Genomic DNA, 24,197 nt, shown 5'->3' with positions numbered 1-24,197 from the left:
TAAATATTATTTTGGCCTTTTGGAAATTTTCAAGGACATGGATGGTAAAGAAAGTACAGAAAACGATAGGAAGAAATGGATAAAAAAAGTCGACCATGATCATGAATTTTGTGCTGAAGATTAATTGTCATACAAATAACTGCGATTAGCGAAGTTAATTTTTAATTACTATTTTATAAAATAAAATATAAAAAATATAATAAAATAGACCATATGATTTATGAAAATTATGATATAATAATAATATTATATGATATAATATAATTAAAAAATTATATATTGTATAATCATAATCTAATGTATAATTTTTTCTCTCTTCCCATTTAGATAAAACCACAGTTTATGATCCAATCAAACACAGGACAGTCAAAATCAATGTGAATAAACAATTTTATGTTTGTAGATAAAATCCTTTTTTTTTTTTCAGCCAAATTATGAAGATATAAAAGGACAGTAAGAGTCACTGCATTAGCAACCCTCCCTTCCTTTCCTACACAGAAGAGTAAAGCCTCATGATATTGTTTTGTGAATGCAAATATGCAGTGGACACTAGGTGGCGTGTGACCTGGTCTCCCATGTGTGGCTGAAAGTTGAAGCGTGCAGGAGGGGTGAACGCTGTGGGGTGAGTCTCCATAAAGCGTTGCCGGTCACTACCGGGGTCCAGCCCCTCCACGGCCCCCTCCAAAATATCCAGGCCCTCGTGGCGAGAGGTTTCCATGCTGTATTCTGCCGACAAGTAGGTCCTCAACGCCCGGCTCAGGCCCGCGTGATAGCCAAGGTCACAACACTGTAAAAACACAGACACATGCAATCGATTTTCATAGAGAAAAGAACATGAATAGTGTGGATTTGTGTAGAGCTGTCACTCAAAACCGATTATGATGGATAAAACATTACCTTAAAACGCTTATCTAGAAATTATCCTCCACGGCTTCTGTTCTCAGGGTTAATTTGAAGGGTTTTCATACAGGCTTTTACCGTATCTCGCTTTACCACCCCCACACAATCTCTCTCTCTTTTAGCCACCCACGGACACAGATTCTCCTGCTGTCTTTATCTCAGTGTGTGCAGGTTTGACCTCTGTGAAGGTCAGTGAGACGCAGCGCTCCGATCGGCCAGATACTGCTGACCACGATCAGCCCGCTGCAAACTCTAATGAGCAAAACAACACACACAGCAAACCGAGGAGCAGGGACGGCCCGCGTGAGAAACGGCTCCTCTCTGAACTACCCAGGATTCTCCCGGCCTCATTGTGCACTAGATCGAGTGTCCGAGATCCTCAATAGCATCCTATAAATTAGTATGCATTAGGTTTGCAGATTTTCTGATGAACTGCTACACAACTAGAGCACACTACATGGGACACTCTATCCCACAATGCAATGCACACAAATTGACCTTCCATTTTCTGAGTGATGAATTAATCAAAAATATAGTGTATATCTCAATGTATACTGCAGAATATACTGTGTGTGCATATTTAGTATATAATATGGCATATATATATATATACAGTATCTATACTGTATATAGTGCGGTATATAGTATTTAATATGATATATACAGTATGGCATATGTTGGAGTCTAATAAAAATATACTCTGTGTGTGTTATATAAAACAATTGTTTGATAGATCGAATGATGGATGAATCCATAGATCAATATATAGATAGAACGAGAGTTAGATTGATAGAATGACAAAATGATAGATAGAATGGCATAGTTGGATGGATGGATGGATGGACAAAATGGTATAAAGTATATCATATGGCATAAACTGTGTATAAATAGTGTATTGTATATTATATGGTGCGTACTATGTGAATATATACAGTGTGATATACATTATGTCGATGTGCTAAGGTCATGTGACAATGTAGCATCCTACTGTTTAACATGTTTATCACTGCATACTATATTTAAAATAATTTCAGGACAGTATATAGGCCAATTCACACCACACCGACAGACGGCAAAAGACACTTCGTCAGGTTTTGTCGGATCAGTGTGTTACCCCTGTCGGAGCTTGTTTTCGTTGGTCTGCGTCTGTCAGTACCATTTTTTACAGTCTATGGTCAGTACAGTGTGAATTGTCCTTATACTGTGCAGTAAGCAGTAACTAGCATGCTAGCATTCCCCTCCAAACGTGGCCTGTGCTCGTAATTAAAGGCTTAATCTCCATCCCATCCTGCCTGTTACAGGGTGCGTTTGTCTCTAATTAAAGGCAGTGGAGGCTGCCTTAATTAGTGATTATTAATCAGGACTATAATTCATTACTGTGCTTGGTAAAAAAGCAAATAAACACAACCATAACACTGTGCCCTTCATGCAGTGGCAATTTCCTGCCGTGGATTCACAGTCTGCGCAAGCGGCGATTCGTAATCAGATACTCACGTCAATCAAATGCGACAGGTCGTGGATGTAATATTTAAACAGAGAAGCGTTCGTGGCCTCCAGAGTCAGGAGATACTCGTTCCGAGCTTTCATAACCTTCAGTTTGTTCTCTGAATACTTGGCTTGGCGCTGGGGGAAAAAAAGAAAAAGACGGAGAGGTTAAGGACAGAGAGAAGGACAAAGTGTTTAGTAAGTGCTATATCTCCATCAAGGCAAGAAGATAAAATGTTTTTATTGACAGATAATTATATGGTTATATAATTATAATTATATAATTATATTATATAACTTGTTTCTAGTGCCAGTGTGTTCACAGTGAGGCTTGGCTTGCGTCTGCTTCTCTGTAAATGTAATTGCTCCTTTAATTAAAGTCCATGACTGTTGGTAATACCCACAGATCTTTTAAAGCAACATTATCATTAAATCAAGCAAGGATCCTAAACATTCAAGTCCTTTATCAACAGTACAGAGCTATAGTGTCAATATAGTAGCAGTTTAAATTTTATAAATATTATGTTGAATTTGCATTCAATTTGAATTTGGGGTGTGTTTCGGGCCGCAGTGTATAAACACACACAAACATTTATGATATATGTGACCAAACGGTTTTATGCTCCTGCTATGCCTCGGAAATATGCTTGCTATACACTGTTGTCTCTGTCCATCGGGATATCCTGTCCACCTATTCTGTCCAATCCTGTAACCATTGCTCATTCTAACCTCTCTTCCCCCTTATGAAGAGAAAAATGAATTCAGTATCAAACTGTAGTGAACACACAGTGTGCCATGGGGGAGTATGTGCTGAAGAGAGACTCCTGCTCTATTTACACAATCTGACATCATAGTCACCTGGGTTAGTTTACTGTATACTGATGTGGAAACTGTGAAATAACCATTTTGTGCCTTAAACATGGTTTTCAAATACAGAATGGTTTGCAAAATGGCCGCTCTCCTTTGCTTTTTTCTCTCTCTCCCCATTTCTATAAATATGTTCCGCTTGCACATGCTGTAGCTGTGCTAAAAAATTATAGATTAAAGCATTGCCATTAAAATGTATTTCAGCTCAACGACATAAAAAAATGATATTAATATAGCATTAAATAAACCAAGCAATCCCCAGTAAATCTTCAGAAGCATCATTATAATGAAGCATCAAATCACCTAAACCAATAAGACCAACAAAATAGGCTCGTTTTTCAGTTGGTTGTCCATAAATCAGAAATGATTCCCTCATAATGTCCCCCAAATTACTCCAGAACTCCAGTTCACAGTATTTCATCAAGACAAATGAACTTTGCTCTCTATTTCTGGAAACACATCTGGCACATTAAAATTCAAGGAATCTCATTTGCATAGTGCATAATACACTCTTAGATTGCAAACAACAAAAGTCGGTTTCAATTTATTTTGATGATCCCAAACACATTCTGTTGACTGTAAGTAACACTGCACGACGTACATGTCTACTAACTCTCATTAGAGTGTTAGTAGAGTATTAGTAGACTGGTAGGGTTAAGGTTAGAATAAGTTGACATTAGTTATTATTAGTTACTTAGTCAGTAAAATGTCTGTTGGAGGACCATCACAATAAAGAGTTAGCAGATATTAAGCAGACAGTCTACTAATACTCTAATGACAGTTGACATGTAGTTAAAAAGTTACTTATAGTCAACAGAAAGTTCAAAAGGGACCAACAAAATAAAGTGTTACCCAAATCTCAAGGTAGAACAAATAAAGACCCCTTGAACAACATCAGAAAAATGCAAAAAGCCAAAGATTTGGAACACACCTTCTCTTTCATCTTCTGAATCTTGCGAGCAGCGTTGCGCCGTTGGTGGCGATCTTCGGTGCGCAGACTGAAGACGGCCTCTCCGCCTCGGCCTTGTCGTTCGCCCTGCCTCTCTGCCTCCTTCAGCTTATTCTCTGCACTTAGAGTCTCAGTGTGATACATGTGATACGTCTTCATCACCTGCAGGGGGCAGAGCAGCCAGGGAACTACATTACCCACAATCCCTCAGTCAGATTCCGGAAGTAAAAACATTAATTTTCTCCATAGGGAAACTGATTTTTAACTTATAAACCTTTAAAGACAGACTTGGTTTTTGATGGCACTTTTCTGTTAAAGCCGTTAGCCCACATGATTTCAACTTATTTTTAAAATAATCATGTTTAACAGAAGAAATCATGGTGAAAAACTACATTACCCATGATGCTGTACAGAAAATTCCACCAATCAGTCATGACAAGCAAAATGCACCAAAAAAGCCCTTTAGCTCCGCCCACTTCCATAAAACCAACTAAAATACTTCAATATTTGCATGCATATTTTGCAACCAACTTAAAATATATTGTTTATATATAATCAATATTTTTAAATGGGTAGTTTTATATTTCTATGGCGTTTTTAATTCGAATATGTAGTTTGCAATGTTTCATGGGATTGTAGTTATTTCCCTCACTAAAGCCGTTGTCCAATTTTCAAATACTTTTTTGCTTCGAATCAAAGTCTGTGATGTTATTATGATTCACCTCGTAGCTGGTTGATTTGGTTCATGGATTATAACACTTTAACAAAGACTTTTAAAATCCCTATGGGCGAAATGAATGGAAAAAATACTCCCGGAACCAACACAGTGTTGCACTCTATTGAGTTAATCTGATTCATAAATATCTGTCATGCATGTTTGTAATGGAGTGACTGCAATCTGACAGGATTTTGTATTCATGTTTGTTGTCTTTCCAGTAATATTTCACAAATTGCATCTTTCTTTTATTCGGACTGCTAATAGTCTATAAACACTGTGTTAACATTTGGGGAATTCATGCAGACATGTAATTGTATTTTGGGCTGTGGTGGATCAAAATAATTTTTGCAGAAAATGCCAAGACTGTCAAAAAAAACACTCCTTGCTACATGCTAAATCATGCAACATGCTCCCTGTCCCACTCTCGTACTCTGATGTAAATCCATCTCAACAAGGACGCAAAACTGCTTACATGAGGGTTGCAGTGCAGGGGTGGAAACTTCCTGAACTCTGAGTACTTTGGTTCAGAGAATTCATCTCAATTTTATTGTGCGTTCCTTATGTAAGCGGTAAGCTCAGCTGACAGACCTAATGTGTGCTGCGTGTTTTTGTTTTATCAAGGTTATTTATGCAAGAGCTTCTGGCTTTTAAGACTTCAGGCCTGTCAGACAAGCTTATATTCAGGTCAGATATTCACAACTGCACATAAAAACAATTACAGACAAGTACAATTTCTATTTTAGGATCTTCAATATTTTTCCATACCATATTTTCTAATTGCATTTTATTAATCTTATTGTGAATTATTAATCAAAGCATTTGATTAATTACATTTTTAACTTTCTTTAGTGTGTAATGTTGCTGCTTGAGCATGAAAAAGGTCTGCAAAGTTACAGTCACTCTAAAGGGAGTTATTTTCTAAATCAAGAGCGCACCATTTCTGAACTCCCTGAAACATCTCTATTGTAGTCTTGACAAGTCACAATATTACACATTTAAAATAATTCCCGCCAAAGGAATACACAAAAAAGGGGCGGGGCCTTGTTGAGTTAGTTAGCAGTGTGTTGAAACTTGCGGTTATGGTAAGGGGAGTAAGTAACACACTCTAAAGCCCCTTTCACACAACACGATGATCCCGGCAAATTGCCGGGAAATTGCCAGAACGCCTTCTGTGTGAACGCAAACACGACCCGGGATTGATGCCGGGATCGATGCCGGATTGGGGACCTAGTAACATTGCCGTGTTCAGTCCCGGAACGTGCGCTGTGTGAACAAAAGCCGTAAGAATGCCTGTCGTAGTGATGACGCTGAAGCCGGGATCGTTCGCCAACTGTGAAACGGTACGTAATGCGCAAGTTTATGATCGAATCAGAGAAAAAAATGCACAAGCGTGGTTTCTCGAGAGAGAAATCACAGCTCATAAACAAACTTAAGACGCTGCTGAGACATTACAAGTCACATCAATGTCATGTGTCTTTACGGGATTTTTACGGGTTGTGTGTGAACAACATCAGAATTCTCTGATTCCGGAAAATCACTGGCAGTGTGAATGAACCAAAATCAAACGAACCCGGGTCAAATCCTGGGTCACTTTATCCGTGTATTTTCCGGAATCTCTGTGTGAAAGGGGCTTAAGTGTTTGACCAATCACCACACACTGGTCCAGCCGACCAATCAGAAGACATTGCTTTTTGAAAGGAGGGGCTTTATAGAGACAGGAGCTAAACAGACAGACTGGGAAGAGAGGTGCAGCAGTAATATCAAATATTAAAAATTTTTTATTTTTTTTTTAACATACAAGCATTACATAATTCTAGTAGTCCCCAAAGACTTTGTAAAAGAGCATAATATGGCCTCTTTAAAAATCTGTGATTTCAAATCTGCTACCTTCCATCACCAACACTCATTTTTTGCATACTTTTTTTGAGCCACTCTTATCACTCTGGAGATGCACGAAAATTACATCACAGCTCAAGATAGTAACTACTGATATGCGTTCCTGTAATACCATCACTTCAAAGGCAGCAGTTGGGTAAAATATCCCATATAAGTCAATTTTATGCTGGTCTTTCCAGCAACTACAGGATAGGGTAAAACTAAACAGCAGCAGAAGTTGCAGACAAAAGGAAAATTGTCATCACAAGGTGAAGGGTAATGCAGAAATGCTAGATTGAGTACATGTAAGATAGATGAAACCGATACGGTCGAGTTCTGGAAGAAGGCGAGCGAGAGACAGAGAGTGTCAATGATAGAAGAGGCGAATTATATATTGATGGAATGATAAAATGAGAGAGAGAAAAGCACCAGCAAAGTGATGGGATGAAAAAGTAATCCAAAAAGAGATTGAGCGGATGATGAGAGAGAATGAGACAAGCTCACCGTGTAGAGTTCGTTAAGAATCTTCATCAGGTCTTCTTGCAGCTGGAAAATGATCTCTTTGCTCTGTGGGCAAAAAAACAGAGAGACAGAGAAGAAGGGCCGAGCTGGGTCAAACTCAGATATACAGTCAAGAAATTGCTGTCCTTGCTTTGTCAATTCTGAACTAACACAATAGATCAAAACAACTCAAATGTCCACTTAATGGACAGTGTGAACGCAGCCCTTTTCTAATCTACATTAGTGCCGGTCTACTGAAGTGTTGTTGTGCAGAGAAAGAAATTCAGTTCCTATAAATAAAACACAACTGTGTTGGATTCTACAGAGACAAAGACTGAATAATGAATGGTGAATCCACATAAAATAAAATCACAATAAAACTCATGCACACAGTCCGAGACAGCAGTGAGTTTAAGAGTTTAAGACTGTGGTAATTATACAGACAGAAGTCAAACAAACTGCCTGGAGCAAACACCAGAATTACTAAAGAGGAAGTTCACATTTTGTTTATCCAAATGACAAATGTACTTTAATTATCAAGAGATTTTCATCTCCCATCAGTACCTTTAATGAATGCATATTTTTTCCACCTTTCATTTTGATGTAATTATACGTGCATCCCATCCTATTATAGTAGTGACAGGGACCTCACCTTCTTGAGCAGGCGCATGTTGTCCTCGCTGACATGCGTGAAGCGTGTGATGACGTTGTTGAGGTAAAGGTCGCTGAGTGTGGCGTGGTCCTTACTCTCTCTCCTCACCTGGTTCAGCAGCAGATACCAGCAGTTCACGGGAGAAAGGAGGTTCTGGTCCTTCCTGCAAGCCATGAAAATGTGCGTTTTTAAGATGTCGATTGTCGATGGAAAAATAATCAAACATAATACTCATGAAAATACAAATACAAGTGTTTGTCATCTGCAAGTAATTCAAGTGAATAATTTTAAATACCTCTAATTATATATATATATATATCTTCAAAACCTGCTATGGGGTAATAATGGAACAACAGTTTTAAAAAGTGATTTTTCACTATTATTCCCAACAGGATTTGCATTTTCATGGGTTTAAATAAAGGATTTTTGTTATAAGAGACAATAAAAACAACTTTGTACATCAAAACCACTCCTTTCATGGTAAAATTTTTACTTTATTTTTAAAAGTCAATGAATTTGCATCTGAATCATTGCATCTGAATGTTACATTTTTAACAAACAGAACATGTCAGTCTCTGAGTTATATGTAATTTATTTAAGCCACGAAATAAAATTCTTTCCGTAACATAAGTATAATGAACTACGCAAAAAAGACATTTTGATCATCTCCAGAGGTTTAATAATTACCCAAAAATACATCATCCCTCATGCATGTTAGCATGTCTGTCAAAAACTTAGGCTGGCTGTCGGTTGGAATATTAGAAGAACTAAAAACATGGACATAACACACTCATGGACATCAATCACTTCACTGAATAAATAATTATAACCTTACGATCCATCTGTTTTCAAATCCACATCATTTGAATATCACAGCATCGATGTCTGTCAAAAAATAACGTGCACAATACGCGGTAGTATATACGAGAAGCAGAGGTCCAGCGAGTCACGCATTTCCTGGAAAACCCACACTAACTGATGTTTTAAATATATCATCGTTTTCCGAAAAGAGGGAGAAAATGGCGGCCTGAGCGGCTTCAACATGCTGTCTGTCAGAGAACATAACGTACATAATACATAACTGACTCTCGCAGGCATAGATTCATGAACTTGACAGGTGATTTTTATATGTAGTTAAAAGGTAGTTTCTACAACGTAATTTCTTCTCAGTTGTTAAATAAATTAAGGCAATTATCAAAGTTCAAGAAAATGTTGTTTAATTTTCCACTAAAAGTTTTACGTGATTTGTTACATTTAAGATTTTGACACAAGCAGTTTTCTAAAATTAAACTTTTTCTGAAATGTTTTACTTGAAAAGAGTGATTGTATTACCTACATTTATTCAGTAACAGAACAGATTCATATATTAAGTGACCTACTGTACTACATATACAAATATTATATCAAGCTCTTAAATCACAAGCTCTTGGTGATATTTAAAGTGAATATGTTCATTTCTGCTGTAAGACTCTCTGGGTGGCCCGGAGGTTTGCTGTGCGTGCTGTTTTTGTGAGTGCTGCTCTGTGGCTTTTTTCAAGCAGTCATCCAAATCCACTAATGAACCATTTCTTATTTATTCTCCGAATTTATTCACCGAAATGCTTAGGCTTCGGTGAAGATTTCAGCTGCAATTAACTGAATAGACTAGTTTGCCCTTGGTAGGATCATTCTTTCCAGGAATCAGGGTGTTAAGCAAATGTACCACAACCCTTAAAATCCATGTGATGAGCTGCAGCTGAACACCAAATAGAGTTATCATAAAATCTTCATTATGAATGACCAAGTGAATATATCTGTTCAAGCCACTGATGACCAGTTATTGCTGTGAATCTCATTCAATGTCAAAATTTTAACATCAAATTTTCCGATAATATATTTGATGCATGAGTTCACAAACTGAATAATAAATTCTTAAGGCACACTAAATTAATTATTATTAATTATTTCTTTAAATAAAATCAATCTTACTGACCCTAAACTTTTGAACGGTAGTATATACTGTATGTATAACTACGTTTAAAATCACAAAGCATTTTTGTCTGTGCAAATGGCTCATTTATTTTGGAGAGTGAGGATGGCTTTACCACCTGCCGAGGTGAGGTAAAAGACGCCATTTTGTTTCACACACTTGATCTTCTATATTAGTAATGGCTGTAGCGAAAAGACAATGGGAAGCCATTTTGGACCAAAGTGGCGAATGTCTTCAGCAGCCAGTGACTAATCACAAAGCTCAGCAGGCATCTGATGGGACAGCCCCATGAGGACCAGGACACTAACAGTGCCCAGCACGAAGGGGGGAAATGCAACAGAAGAGAAACTGTGAAACTCTCTCTCTCTCTTTCTCACCCATCCCTCATCACTCTATTTTCCCAGCAGAATGTTATCTGCATTAATGAGACAGCAAATACACAGATGCCTGTACACACACACACACACACACACACACACACACACAAACAATAACTACAGCAGACGCAGCAATCGCCTCTCCTCTGCCATCTCTGATTTTTCAAGCATGAAGCTGCGGAGCATCATGGGTAAAATATTCCAGACGTCGCCCTAATCCACCACAAACCACAGTCAAACAAACCGGGGAGGGAGAAATCATTTGAAGGTGATTGAAAGGCACCTGAACGAAAATGATTCGCCACTGATCTGGCTCAAGAAAACGAATCTTTAATCATTTATGAGCATTTCCAGCATGGCACACACACACACACACACACACAATCTCCACTCACTTGTATTGTTGGTGGTCCTTGGTGCTGCGGGTTTTGGCCATGAAGCGTTCAGCGAGCTTCTCCAAGTTGCGTGAATATTCGCTCTCGATCTCGGCTTTCTTCCTGAAGAAATCCTGCAGGTCCTGGAGGAGCTGAACCCGCATGTCCGTCTGCTGCTCCAGACATTTCTGCTGCTCCACTAACTGAGACCGTATCTCTGCTCACACACACACACACACACACACACACACACACAGACAAATTGATGTTAGCTAATTAACAGCAGCCTTTTAAAATGACAGTGTTTCATACTTAATGACAGCTGCAGTGTAACTGACATCACATGACACGTTCGAGAGTGACTTGAACACAATGTGGGCACTGATGGGTGAAGTTGTGCTCTCTGAACCAGAGGTTTTCCTCCTAACAAGGCGGTCTGGATTCTTCCTTAACAACACACTGGTTATCACACTCACTGCCGTTGCCAAGACAACAGGTAGTGGAGTGGAGTATCCCATGAGGATTAGCGTGTGTGTTTATTGGGGAGGAGGTATTCAGTATTCTCCATCCTAGTTCTCATCTCCACTTCTCCTCAAACTCCTCCTTTTCCTTAAAGGAATAGTTCACTCGGAATTAAAGACCTGCCTTCATTTACTCACCCTCATGTCCTTTCAAACCCATTGCTCTTTTCCGTAAAAAGGCAGTGGATAATGACTTGTTCCGACTCATTTCAAAACAGAAGCAAATGTATCATAAAAGTTCTAATCTAATTATTCTGAAGCAGTGTTATTTTTGTATTACTTACATCCTATTAAAGCACTCATTATTTTGAATTAGCTTTAATCTTTATTTTCAGGTTTTGATTTTATGTGCTTTTGACATTTTTATTAGTTTTTTTTTTAGTTAGTCTTAGTTTTTATTTATTTCTAGTGTTTCTTTTAGTCTCTTTCAGTTCTTTTAGTGCTTTATCTTAAACCTATTTCAGTTGCCAGGGCAGCATTTCTCATTTTCATTAAAAAAATTAGATAATTTAGTTAATGACAATAACCCCGTTCTGAAGACACATGACAGCTTTGTGAGAGGAATAGTCTGAAATCTAAGCCTTTATTTACTGATAATCTAATATCACGAGTCAGATTTGAGAATGAATCATTCTCGTGTTGTGAACCTGATCAATCTATTAATTGAAAAGTTTCATAGAAACGATTCAGACTATCACTATTTCTCTCATTAGAGGCCTGTGTAACAGTCGTAAGCCAGTAAGAGCTGTACGTGTAAACCTCACTCCCCTGGCCTCAAGAGGCTCGCGAGAACCCTTCTGAAACCTAAAATGACAAATGGGACACCCCACGATCTCATGGACTTAACAGACACGGGCAGCCATTGTAAGTCCACAAAACCGAAAGTGCATATGAAGTGTGCCATTTGGGACAGGGCCTATAGCGACTGACGCTACTGCGGCCTTTAGCCTCCTCGCTAGAGCTGCTCGGAGTGAGTAGAGTAGGACCGGTTACATTTGGTGCCGTGACCCGGATGGGAGTGAGGTTTAGGGGTTGAGTGTAACGGATGTAGACCAGTAAGAGCTGTGTGTGTAAACCTCACTCCCCTGATCTCAAGAAGCGCACCAGTGACTGATACTAGATGCTGCGGTCTTTAGCGTCCTTGTTAGCAAGCCAACTTTCTACACCTGGGACCACGGTTCGAATACCGCTCGGAGCTGGTTGAGTAAGACATCTTCATGGGATGATTACATCTGTTACATCTGCATGGGATGGATTTTTCAATCCTGCAAGATTATGTACCACTCCCGTCCGCTTCTGCCAAAAATATGTTAGATTTGATCCCACTCCTGCCTGAAACTTTCACGTTTTGTCCCATTCCCTCCCACACTACACTTCAGTGATAGACTTCTGCATGCTGTTATTATTAGATAATTATATTTTGCGGGAGCCCACGAGTCATTTATTTCTCCCATATGGAGGCCCGTAAAGGGAAAAATAATGAGATGGGAGAAAAAATAAGTTCTATCGCAAATGTTTTGCATTCCCCCGAGAAACTTGCCTTCGCTCGCAAAACATTTTGAGCTCTCTGTGAGTGAACACAAAGTTTCTCGAGGAACACAAAAGTTTTCCGAGGGAACAATAGTTTATTGGGGAACGGAAAAGATTTGCAAGAGAATGCAAAAGCATTGACAAATAATTTTCCCTCCATCTCATATTTTTTCCTGCAGTGGCTCCGTACTCCCGCTCCCAGCGTACATTTCAGTATCTTCCCTCCCGCACCCAGAAATTCAAAACTTGTCCAGGAAGAAGGACAGATTTTCAGTTACTTACATTATAAATTCGGGTACTGTATGTTGCTCAGACAAAGCTATTGTATGACCTGTAATATAAGTGAATACGTCATATGGACCATTTGGACTGTTTTTGCATCCTTTTTGAAGCTTAAAAATATTCAGTGCCTGTTATCTGTAATTGCTTGGAAAGTGTAAGACAGCCATACGGTTTTGAAACAGGGCCATAACCACCCCAAAATTCCCCCTAGGACAATCCTCCCGAAATATTCAGGCCGCTGTGTCTTTTTAAATGGTTGATTCTTACATTTTGTACCCCTGATCTTGAATCCGCCTGGATTTCAAACACCATGAGGATGAGTAGATAATGACAGAATTTTCATTTTCAGACAAACTATTTCTTTAATAACTGCTTTTAATAATAACGCTCCCTTGTTCCCCTTCACCAGCCCTGCTCTCTCCCTCCTTTTCTTCTCCCTCACACTTTTCCCCCTCTCTTTCTCTCTCCACAGACCAACTGTTTAATGTCACACTGCCTCTCCAGCTCGAAATAACAGATGAGACAGCAGGCTTGGCGTGAGCTTTGTGTGTGGGTGTGTGTGTGTAGGAGGGTGGGAGGGACTGTGAGAATCGGAGACGTGTGTGTGTGTGTGTGTGTGTGTGTGTGTTTGCGTGTTCTGAATCAGTGATGGTGGCATGGTGAGCAAGGTGACTCTTTTGATACAATATAAGACATGCCTGTAATCCAGCAGAGAATCAGAGGTGATTTATAAAAATAAATGTGGTAAATGAAATGCCACTGCCTGGTGTGAGTGATGCATGTGTATTTTTCCTTTAAGCTAAAGTGTGCACTTTTTTGCAACGACATGCAACGACAACTACACTGGGTCTATACAGAACCTTAAAGGGGTTATGAATTGAGAAATCAAATTTTCTTTTCTTTTGTTATTTAAGAAGTCAATGTATTATAAAAAATAAAAAATATCCAGTGAGTTTCAGAACTCAAGACTTCCTCGTTAGCCCAAAAACAGCTTTTATTAAAACCAAGCAAGAAAACAACTCGTTTCGGATTTTGTCACATCACATCATAGTGTGACAAAAGACAAACCTCAACAATATTGAGACAAAAGATCAACGCCTACTTGTACATCATTGCCTCTTTAGCCCCGCCCACCGATTCACGCATGTCATGTAGTACAGACGCAAACACAGGATAGAGATGCCTCTGAGACGTTTTGCATTTCCAAGTTGTGGAAAAACAGTCTTTGCATTGCCATTATTGTGATCCTAACATTAAGAATGCGTGGATGAATTTTATTTTTTTAACGAAGTTCCAGTCGGATCGCGTCAGTAAGACCGTTTGTTCACTTCATGTTTCTGCGGATTGATTTTATATAAGACAACTGGACGCAGGCTTTTCAGAGAGACTGAAAATAAAAGATGATGCAGTGCCAACTTAGATTTGACAGTAATGTATATTCTTCTAATTTACTGTATATGTACGTATATATATATATATATATATATATATATATATATATATATATATATATATATATATATATGCAAATTTTATATATATATATATAGATATATATACACATATATACACATATGCATATATATACACATATACATACTGTATATGTGTGTGTATAACCTATTAACCTGCCATGTGAGCAGATATCCTAATCTTAAAATGGACAAATATTGGACAATTGCATGCAGTCTTTTACTATTCCAGCAGTCGCCGACGATGCTGTTCTCAAGAACATCTGACGGGAGAAAACATCCGACTGCAACGGAGCGCATCCTCACATCCACTGCCTGCACTCATGTTGATGCCATGCTCATCTGTCATCTGGACAATGTGCATTCAGAGTGTCTATGCAGGTTTCCAACCAGTTACCAACAGCTGACTGGCAAAAACCAGCTTGAAACAACTGCGGAACTGGAAGTGAATTGATACGGCATCAAAACTACAAATAAATAGACAGTGACTCATTTCCACAAGCCTTTGAAGCACAAAACAGGCAGACCGGGTTAATTAAAACAATATAAAATCATTGTTTGTCCATATGGATGGAGCGGAAATACATAACATTCACATCATGCTGAGTTTGCGAGGATGTGGATATGGACAATTAGAAAGATGAAAAATGAAACTATAACAAACTTGCTGGCAAACAAGTGTAACATACACACTTTGTTCCACTCACTGATATAAAAATAATCGCCATTTATAATTTTTTCCCAATTTTGTCTTCACAAGTCACTGTCTATCTCATATTTGACCTTTGAACTTGTGACCGCGGTGAGAATGTCTGATACCCTGCGGCATGCACCCGACCCAGACTGTTTCCATGGCAACAAGGCTTCTGCTCGGCAACCTGAAAGCGTGAGGAGTGCGCAGGCATGCTGTACAGCAGCACTGCACATATTCACATGATGCATAAAAATGGGAACTCAAACCACAATAGCACCAAAATACACATGTATGCCCTCCACAAATATAAAAATATCCTATTTATGAGGAAGAAAGGTAACTCAAATTTTTATTCCCTAAAAAACCACATACGTCATGCTGAACACAATTCTGCCACTTCCCAATTATTTTCCATTTCTGCTTAGACTTCTAATCTGCATCTCATCCTCTCTCTTTCTCTCACGCTCTCTTCTATTTATCTAAAGCAAATTTACTTCTTAAGCTTTTTCCTTTAGCCTCTACTTTTCGCTCCCTCTCCTCTCAGTCTAAAAAACTCATAAGCATTGACGAGTCTTTGCTTAAAAGTCTTGAGAATCATTATGTATCAAAATATCTAAATTTTTCTGCAGGAATGTAAATGCAGTTAAAACAACAAATCGACTTTTTGAGACGCCGCCTGCTTCCGCATATCCAGGGCCGGGTCACGGGGGCAGCAGTCTAAGCAGAGACGCCCAGACTTCCCTCTCCCTAGACACTTCCTCCAGTTCTTCCGGGGGGACATCGATGCGTTCCCAGGCCAGCCGGAAGACATAATCCCTCCAGCGTGTCCTAGGTCTTCCCCGGGGTCTCCTCCCGGTGGGACGCACCCGGAACACCTCTCCGGGAAGGCGTCCAGAAGGCACCCGGAACAGATGCCCGAGCCACCTCAGCTGGCCCCTCTTGATGTGGAGGAGCAGCGGCTCTACTCTGAGCTCCTCTCGAGTGACCGAGCTCCTCACCCTATCTCTAAGGGAGTACCCAGCCACCCTGCGGAGAAAGCTCATTTCGGCCGCCTGTATCCGGGATCTTGTCCTTTCGGTCATGACTATAGGTGAGAGTAGGAACGTAGATTGACCAGTAAATCGAGAGTTCCTTCTTCACCACGACAGACCGGTACATCGACCGCATTACTGCCGAAGCTGCACCGATCCGTCTGTCAATCTCCCGTTCCATCCTTCCCTCACTCGTGAACAAGACCCCAAGATACTTGAACTCCTCCACTTGAGGCAGGAACTCTGCACCAACCTGAAGCGGGCAAACCACCCTTTTCCGACTGAGAACCATGGCCTCTGACTTGGAGGTGCTGCTTCTCATCCCAGCCACTTTACACTCGGCTTCAAACCGTCCCAGTGCATGCTGAAGGTCCTGGTCTGATGGGGCCAACATGAAAACATCATCCGCAAAAAGCAGAGACGAAATCATGTGGTCCCCAAACCGGACACCCTCCGGCCCCTGGCTCTGACTTACTGCCGGCAATGCGAGCCAAGCTCCTGCTCCAGTCGAACAGGGACCGGACAGCCCTTAGCAAAGGGCCCTGGACCGCATACTCCCAGAGCACCCTCCACAGGACGCCGCAAGGGACACAGTCGAATGCCTTCTCCAAATCCACAAAGCACATGTGGATTGGTTGGGCAAACTCCCAAGAACCCTCCAGCACCCTGGAGAGGGTATAGAGCTGGTCCAGTGTTCTATGACCGGGACGAAAACCGCACTGTTCTTCCTGAATCCGATGCACCGAAGTCTAATATATATATATTAGTGTTGATTAATCGCATCTAATATAATTTTTTTTGTTTACATAATGTGTGTGTAATGTATATATTATTATATTTATTTATATATATTACATGTCTCTCTGTGTGTGTATTCTGTATATACACAATATATATATATATATAACATCAATGGTCTATATATATCAGGTTACTGATATTTTCTGTGGTCTAACCCAACCCCTACCCCTACCCAAACCTACCTATCACAGAAACTTGTGCAAAACACTGGGTTTAAATAAAAACTGGATTTTTATCCATGTATCCAACTTTTTTGCTAGTGTGGACCAGTAAAATGTCCTCACTAGTCAGTTGTCATAATATTTCACTATATAAGTCGGGACATTTGGCCCTCACAAATACAGCCAAACCTGTACACATACAATTACACAGAGATGGAATGAATGTTTTTACATAAAAAGTGTCAAGGAGAAGTCAAGATTAGGTGAGGCTTCATCCAATACACAAGACACAACAAATGTAATCAAGCACATACGGATCCAAGGTCAGGAGATACGAACAGCTGAAGTGTACGTGTAAGGACTAAACAGACAGACAATGACTCAACACCACACCAGACTTAATGTAATTGACCGTAGTCACGCAATATTTCATTCAACACAAATGAAAATTAGGTTATGAGGGCTAGACTGGCAAAACATCAAAACATCTTTCAAACTAAATATTTTATTTCGGATGATTTTAAATATGTCTACCCTGAGTCCTGACTAAGCTCCATTAGCACATCTCAGTTGTTTTAAACGGAAATAAGACTCGAGATAATCTGTAAACCAAGCCTGGCTAAATAAGCTTTCAGCTTTAAACCCAAGAGTAAAGGCAAAGACAGGCTTCAAGACGCACAATCCTTAGTGTAAGTACTGCAGTATATGTGGTCCTCTCCGCCGTGGTCTTAAATAGATTACTGGATCGATATCTATACTTGATTAATGAGACTTACAGGGCTCCTATTATAAATACATGCAGTGGGTGGCTGGAAAATCTGTCTGGTCTCGACTCTGATGCAAAGAATTCAGGTTTGACCAAATGAGCTATTTGTTCACTGTCTATTCTTAAACAGAGGAAGTGAGGCCATATGTGGTTTCCAATCATTATTTTGAAACATGACAAGGGCTGAGATGGGTACATGAGAATGGGACGATACTACACACACAATTCACTATTAAAGTGTACACACGTAGTGGACATCTGGTCCTTGTCCACCTCTCAGCATTTGCCATCACCTTACTTGTATTACAATACCACATGCACATTTATTTTGTTATCTAAATGAGGACGTTTCATAGGCTCCGTCTGAAATCGCATACTCCATTTCATGAAGACAGCACTTCTCGACCATTAATAATGTATGTTCTGTATTTGTGTAGTATGAAAATAATCAGGACATACTACATCATGTTGAAATTGTCATGTAACCTAGAGTAGACGTCAGTCTTGTTGCTTTTTCAATGTTCACAAATATGATGATCCCTCAACAAATGTCATCAGATGCACACTTTAAAGTCTTGGCAGAAGCAATACATTGTCCGAGGTTTTTTTTTTAATGAATGTTTTACCTACTGTTTTATGAATACTGTGTATTTGGACATGCTACTAATTGGAATGTACAGCTTTTTTGCAAACTAGGCCAACACTTTTTGGAAAGTGTTTGCAATGTTACCCATGTTTGGCTTTGTTGACACCTACTATTAACTCTTAAACGCATGAATGTTTCGTCGATCATTATTACATATTTGGGTCTTTAGCGACCCGGATCTATATCCAACACCGATGGATCTCTACCTGTCACGATAATATAAAACTCTCCTGATATTAGAGTAACAATTACAGAACCATAAAATAAAGCATATTTTGTTCCCTTTCTGTGCTTGGAAGGGTTCAGTTTGAGCAGATGTTTTATATCATCATTGCTGTCCTCGTCAGAGCTCATTTCCAAGTACATTCAGCATCTGGCTCATATTCACCATCTCAAATATATTCTCAAAACGATCGTTTTCAACATTTTCAAAATCATTATTTTGATCGCTGACAGCTTCTTTACCAGATCCAGCATCAAGGGACAGTGACACTAATATTTGATTGTGTTCAGTACTTGCTCTGAGCCATTTCAAGCTTTGCTGATGATGCTTCCTATTCTTTTGTTTTCTGCCTGCGTTAACTATGAGTGAAAAGCACTTCATCATTGTGTATCAGACATTTCCACCTTGTCGAATAAAGGTGAATTGCACTTATTCAGTCATCAAAGATTAAATTATTGTTGTGCAGAAAAAAATATACTTACAATGTAACACACCTCGGGTCGTTAGCGACCCTATATAATATTTACAAAAAATAAATGGAAAAACAAGCACTCTTTTGCCTTGGAAGTGGTCGAAAGTGGACAAGCTCAAAGCGTTTTAGACCATGTTTACACCTGTGATCTGATCGACCAAAACGCATCTTAATTCCAGGTGTAAACAGGGCCTTTGACCCCTGAAAATGTGTACAATTTAACAGTTTACTCATGGAGCCACATTGAAATCCCTCTATCTCTGGAAATGCTTAAAAATTGGGGCTTAAAAATTAAGATACCAAAATAAAAGTTGGTTAAGAACCAAAATCTTAAAGGATATTTGAAACGTCTTGAGTTATAGGCATGTAAACTTTGGGGGAAAAACACAAGAAGTGCTTTTTCCCCATTTTTGAACTGTCACCGTTGGCATATGTAGCAACAAAGATGGACCCACCAATCTCTATATATTGGACTGGATTGGATCCAATAAGGGTCAATTTGACCAGCAACATAAAAATCATAACCAATTCGAAAATAATACATACATTTCCCATGATTTCATACTGTAAAAATGCAAAATTTCATAATTTAAAATGTGACGTAGCGACACACAAAAGATGTGGGCGCCCCCCCCCCAAAAAAAAAAGGAGTTGGTAGTGTTTCTGTGAATGGATAGTGAATTTCTGAAAAATCGGAAACATAATACACAACAAACCCGCTAAAAATGCTTCTTTCATCTGTACAAACTGTTTTATGTCACTTTGCATTCCCTCTGAACATTTATTAAAGAGATGTTTGGACTCTGATGGTTCCTTCTGTGGGACTCTAAACTAACAGATGAAATGTCTTGTAGCGGATTGGATCCCCTGAGCCGCAATAAATCTGATTCATACAGTCTTTCTAGGCAGAGGAAGTACACCAGTGAGTCAGTCTGCGGCCTCCGACGATGAGGTGTATGTGTGTGTATGTGTGTGTTTGTGGCTGGACTGACCTGTCCTGGACAGAAGCCAGAAGTGCAACTCGACATCAAATCTCAGGAAAATAACAGAATAAAACGTAGCATTATGGCAATGTCACATGTCAATTGTTTTCTCCATCTTTGTGCGTTTTCTTTGAGCCTTGCATGAGAACACACTGTGCACATGCACACACATGCTATAGCTATCAGTGGATGATATGAGGGTGGGGTTTACAGTAGTGTTTCTGGTCGCATGCATGTGTAAAGCTTTTGTACAACACAAGCTCCCAACAGGACAGAAAAAGCCACTCGCTCGAGCCCCGTTTCTTGCTGATGAAGCAAAAATATTTTGTGTAATGCGCACACATGCACACGCACACACACACACACACACACACACACACCAATGTTTTCCACATTAAACTGACTCACTTTGAATCACCATAATTGTGTAGTTCAGTTTGTGTTTGTGTGTGTGTGTGTGTGTGTGTGTGTGTGTGTGTGTGTGTGTGTGTGTGTGTGTGTGTGTGTGTGTGTGTGTGTGTGTGTGTGTGTGTGTGTGTGTGTTAGCAGGTACAGTCAAGGTCATGTGCCTCTCTTTCCTTCTAACTTCCTCCCTCAGAGAAAACCATTTCCTGTGCGGACGCTGACAGACTCTAGCAGGACTTTTTTTTCTTCTTTTTTTTTGCAGAACATATTTTTTTAAAATGGGATAAAATTTCAAACAAGCATACACAGTGAAATTTGTTTGTACTCCATTTTTGTCAAAGTCGTCAATTTCACAATTAATTCCAAAGAAACATTAAATTACAAGGGAAATTCTGAAGTAGAACATCTTGTAAAACATACAGTAATACAAAATATTTTTTACAGTGTTTTTACACATAGTACATTAACAAATGCTGGGTTGTTTCCCATGTTTGAGTCAAATATGTACAAAATTTTAATTTGGGTTTGTCCAAAGGTGCCAATGGCCAATGGTGGTTGACCCAATATTTGACCCAAACACGTGTTGAAACAAAACAACCCAACATTTTTTAGAGTAACATGACTCTTTTTAAACATTAAAAGAAAATTAAGCATGTTTGCAAATAAGTGTCTTTATATATGAGAATAGTAGCGGTCCCTTCTGACCATCAATCACTCATCTGTCTCAATCCATCCTCAGTCACACTACTGTATGCCACACACACTGCTGTACGTGCGGTCCATACTAAACAGCACTGCTGCGGCAGGAGGATTCCCTGATCTTGCTCCCTGACACACACACACACACATGCACACACAGAGCCAGATACCCATCGCTTCCCCATTGGACATTCACACACAGACTGGTGGTTGAGTATCCATGGAAACATGTACAATGCAGCAAGATCCTGTTGGAAAAGGAGTGTACCTAAGCACACATTTGACAACCGTGAGACGTCCATATGTTGGGAGTGTGAGCACAAACGCAGCGGCCCTGATACTACACCAATCTATCAGCATGCCTTGAGTTGCCTAGAGACCACCCTCACTCTCACCATCATTGGCCAATAGCAGCTGAGACAGCAACGCAGCTCCTTACATTTAAATATGGTGCTTCTTTTTCCAGATTTTTTTCTAAAACATCTTCCCATTTTATGATCTAAACAAGCCATACACCTTCACCTGACTACAGTTGGAGCACTGGAGACAGGATCTGCCATGCGGGTTGCCATGGAGCCCCCCCTCTCTCTCTCTTTCCATCTCATCGATTACACACTGTTAAACGAGTGCGCGTGCACAAACGCCCGCCCTGCTGTAAGGGCAAACAAATCAAGCAGGGTGCATTTTATATACTATTATGTTGATTTTGCAGCCTGTATATGTTGTACCTCCCGCACTTATGCTGGAAATCTACCTTAGGCTTGTTTTGGAACATGGTAGCTGGTTTCTGGTGAAATAGCCACCTAGAGCTGGGATGTCCAAATAGTAGCTAGTTTTTTTCAGCTGGTAGTCAACCATCTAACATGGTTCAAAAACCATGTTGATCACTTTGAGATGCTGGTTGACCAGTAACCACATTTTATATACCATCTGGACCATCTTGAGCTTGTATGAACAGCTGGTTGCTGGTTTCTTATTAGCTGGCCATGTTTCAAAAATCTTAACCACCATCTAATTTGGATGACCACGTTGCAACCAACTCAACTTCCTTTAGGTGGTAAAAGCAGCTGACAACTGGTTTCTAGTTAGGCTATTCCAAGCTGGTCATTAACTGGTTGACCAGTAACCACCATCTTGAGCTGGTATGACCAGCTGGTAACTGGTGTTTAGCTGTTAGTTAGCTAGTAAACCATCTAACATGGTTCAAAAACCACCCTGAGATGGTTTCTAACTGGTTGACCAGTAAGCACATCTGGACCATATTGAGCTTGTATGAACAGCTGGTTGCTGGTTTCTTATTAGCTGGTCAACCAGCAGCAACAATATTTCAAAAAATCATCTTAACCACCTTTGGTGTCTAGCTGGTAATAATTTGGTTGATCAGTTACCATGTTGTAAAAAAATCTCAAAAAAAATCTCAACCCCCTTTAGCTGGTACAAGTTGACAACTGGTTTCTAGTTAGGCTTATCCATTAGCTGGTTGACCAGTATGTTCTCAACACCATCTTGACCAGGTATGACCAGCTGATCAAAGATGGTTTACTAGTTCTAACCAGCAAAATAATGCTAGAAACCAGGTTAACATGTTTTAAAACACAACCCCCAGCTTAAAATGGATTTTCCAGTAGAATTAAGTGGTTTAATATGTTAGGAAAAACAATTCAAATTAAATGGGAAGCATTAATGCAATTGAAAGACATCATGAAATTTTATTTGGCCGTTATGTTAACGCATGCACAGGGTTCGTATTAGGTGCATCAGATGAAAGACCGTCTCCAGGTACCCATCAGGTGCGAGTGTTCTTACCTTTCACTTGGCTCTCATACTCCGTAATGATTTCCTTTTCCTTTTTACTCTTGATCATGTTAGACATGACGCCTGTGTAGTCCAGATCCGCTGGTCCCTTCTGTCTGAAACCTTTCTGCTTCTCCGAGACGCGTCCCTACTGTGCCCGATGCGTCATATCTAACCACAGGTTCAGTGCGTGATCCGGCAGCAGGAAACTGTAGTCCGTAAAGCAAAGCGATGACAGTCAACCATGCACATCAATGATTATTAGACCTGCACAGACAAAAGACCCCTGAAAAGTGGCACGTGAACCACGGGGCGCGTCGTTACAGCCGCATCGCCAGACGCGCAAGAGCGATTGGAGATGCAAGTGGCCGCATCAATATTACGCACAGGTTGAGTGCGCACGCGATTAACAGAGCAGATACGCGCGTCTAGAGGTGACAGAGACTGTAACTCATCTAAACTCACTCTAAGGTGTGAGAGTATCAGATTGTGTACGAAAAAAATTCGTGTGCGTGTTTCTCATGCGCGCGCTCTCCACGCTACTGTCAATTGGTGGGCGGGTTGGGGCGTGAGTGTGTGCATGCGTGCTATTGCCTACACATAAAATTGACAGTCACACTATTTCAGGAAACCTCAAATCCAGTTGTTTCCAGCCCAGGACCTTGAGTTTCCAAGTTCTGAACATTTTGGATGGTTCTCTCATTTAACACACCTGATTTGTATTATCGGCTTATTAGTAGATGCTACTAGACCTGAACTGGGTGTGTCAGATAACGGAAAAATCCAAAATGCTGGATTGAGAATCACTGGACTAGATTTACCAGGCTATTTACTTACCCATAGGGTTGATAGATGGCATTTGTTGAAATTGCAGTAAAAATTAATTTCTGTGGAGCAATTAAGTCTGATAAAACTTTATTGTTTTTGTTATTTAAAAACACAATTGGTCTAGTAGTTTCGTCAATAGATACCAATTAAGGCTTGAACACCCAAAGGAAGTAAAACGATATGTGTGTGTATATATATATATATATATATATATATATAGAG

The 24,197-nt window shown here is 39.8% G+C and overlaps 1 protein-coding gene across 2 annotated transcripts in view; it reads right to left on the bottom strand.

The window, feature by feature from the left end:
• Positions 1–23,798, bottom strand: part of srgap1b (SLIT-ROBO Rho GTPase activating protein 1b) — a 35,963-nt gene extending 12,165 nt beyond the window's left edge. Inside the window, exons 1-7 of one of the 2 annotated variants that reach the window (XM_081363053.1) lie at positions 23,160–23,798; positions 10,689–10,884; positions 7,948–8,110; positions 7,299–7,361; positions 4,184–4,363; positions 2,395–2,523; positions 566–787 (exon numbers count right to left, since the gene is read on the bottom strand). In XM_081363053.1, coding sequence (XP_081219179.1) covers positions 566–787; positions 2,395–2,523; positions 4,184–4,363; positions 7,299–7,361; positions 7,948–8,110; positions 10,689–10,884; positions 23,160–23,226 — 1,020 coding nt within the window. In that variant the 5' untranslated portion in view covers positions 23,227–23,798. The remainder of the gene's footprint in view (positions 1–565; positions 788–2,394; positions 2,524–4,183; positions 4,364–7,298; positions 7,362–7,947; positions 8,111–10,688; positions 10,885–23,159) is intronic. The other variant, XM_081363054.1, reaches the window with a different exon arrangement.
• Between the last annotated feature and the right edge of the window lie 399 nt (positions 23,799–24,197).

This window comes from Scardinius erythrophthalmus, assembly GCF_964197995.2.
Source record: "Scardinius erythrophthalmus genome assembly, chromosome: 4".
Taxonomy (NCBI): domain Eukaryota; kingdom Metazoa; phylum Chordata; class Actinopteri; order Cypriniformes; family Leuciscidae; genus Scardinius; species Scardinius erythrophthalmus.
This window is presented reverse-complemented; position numbering and strand designations above follow the sequence as displayed.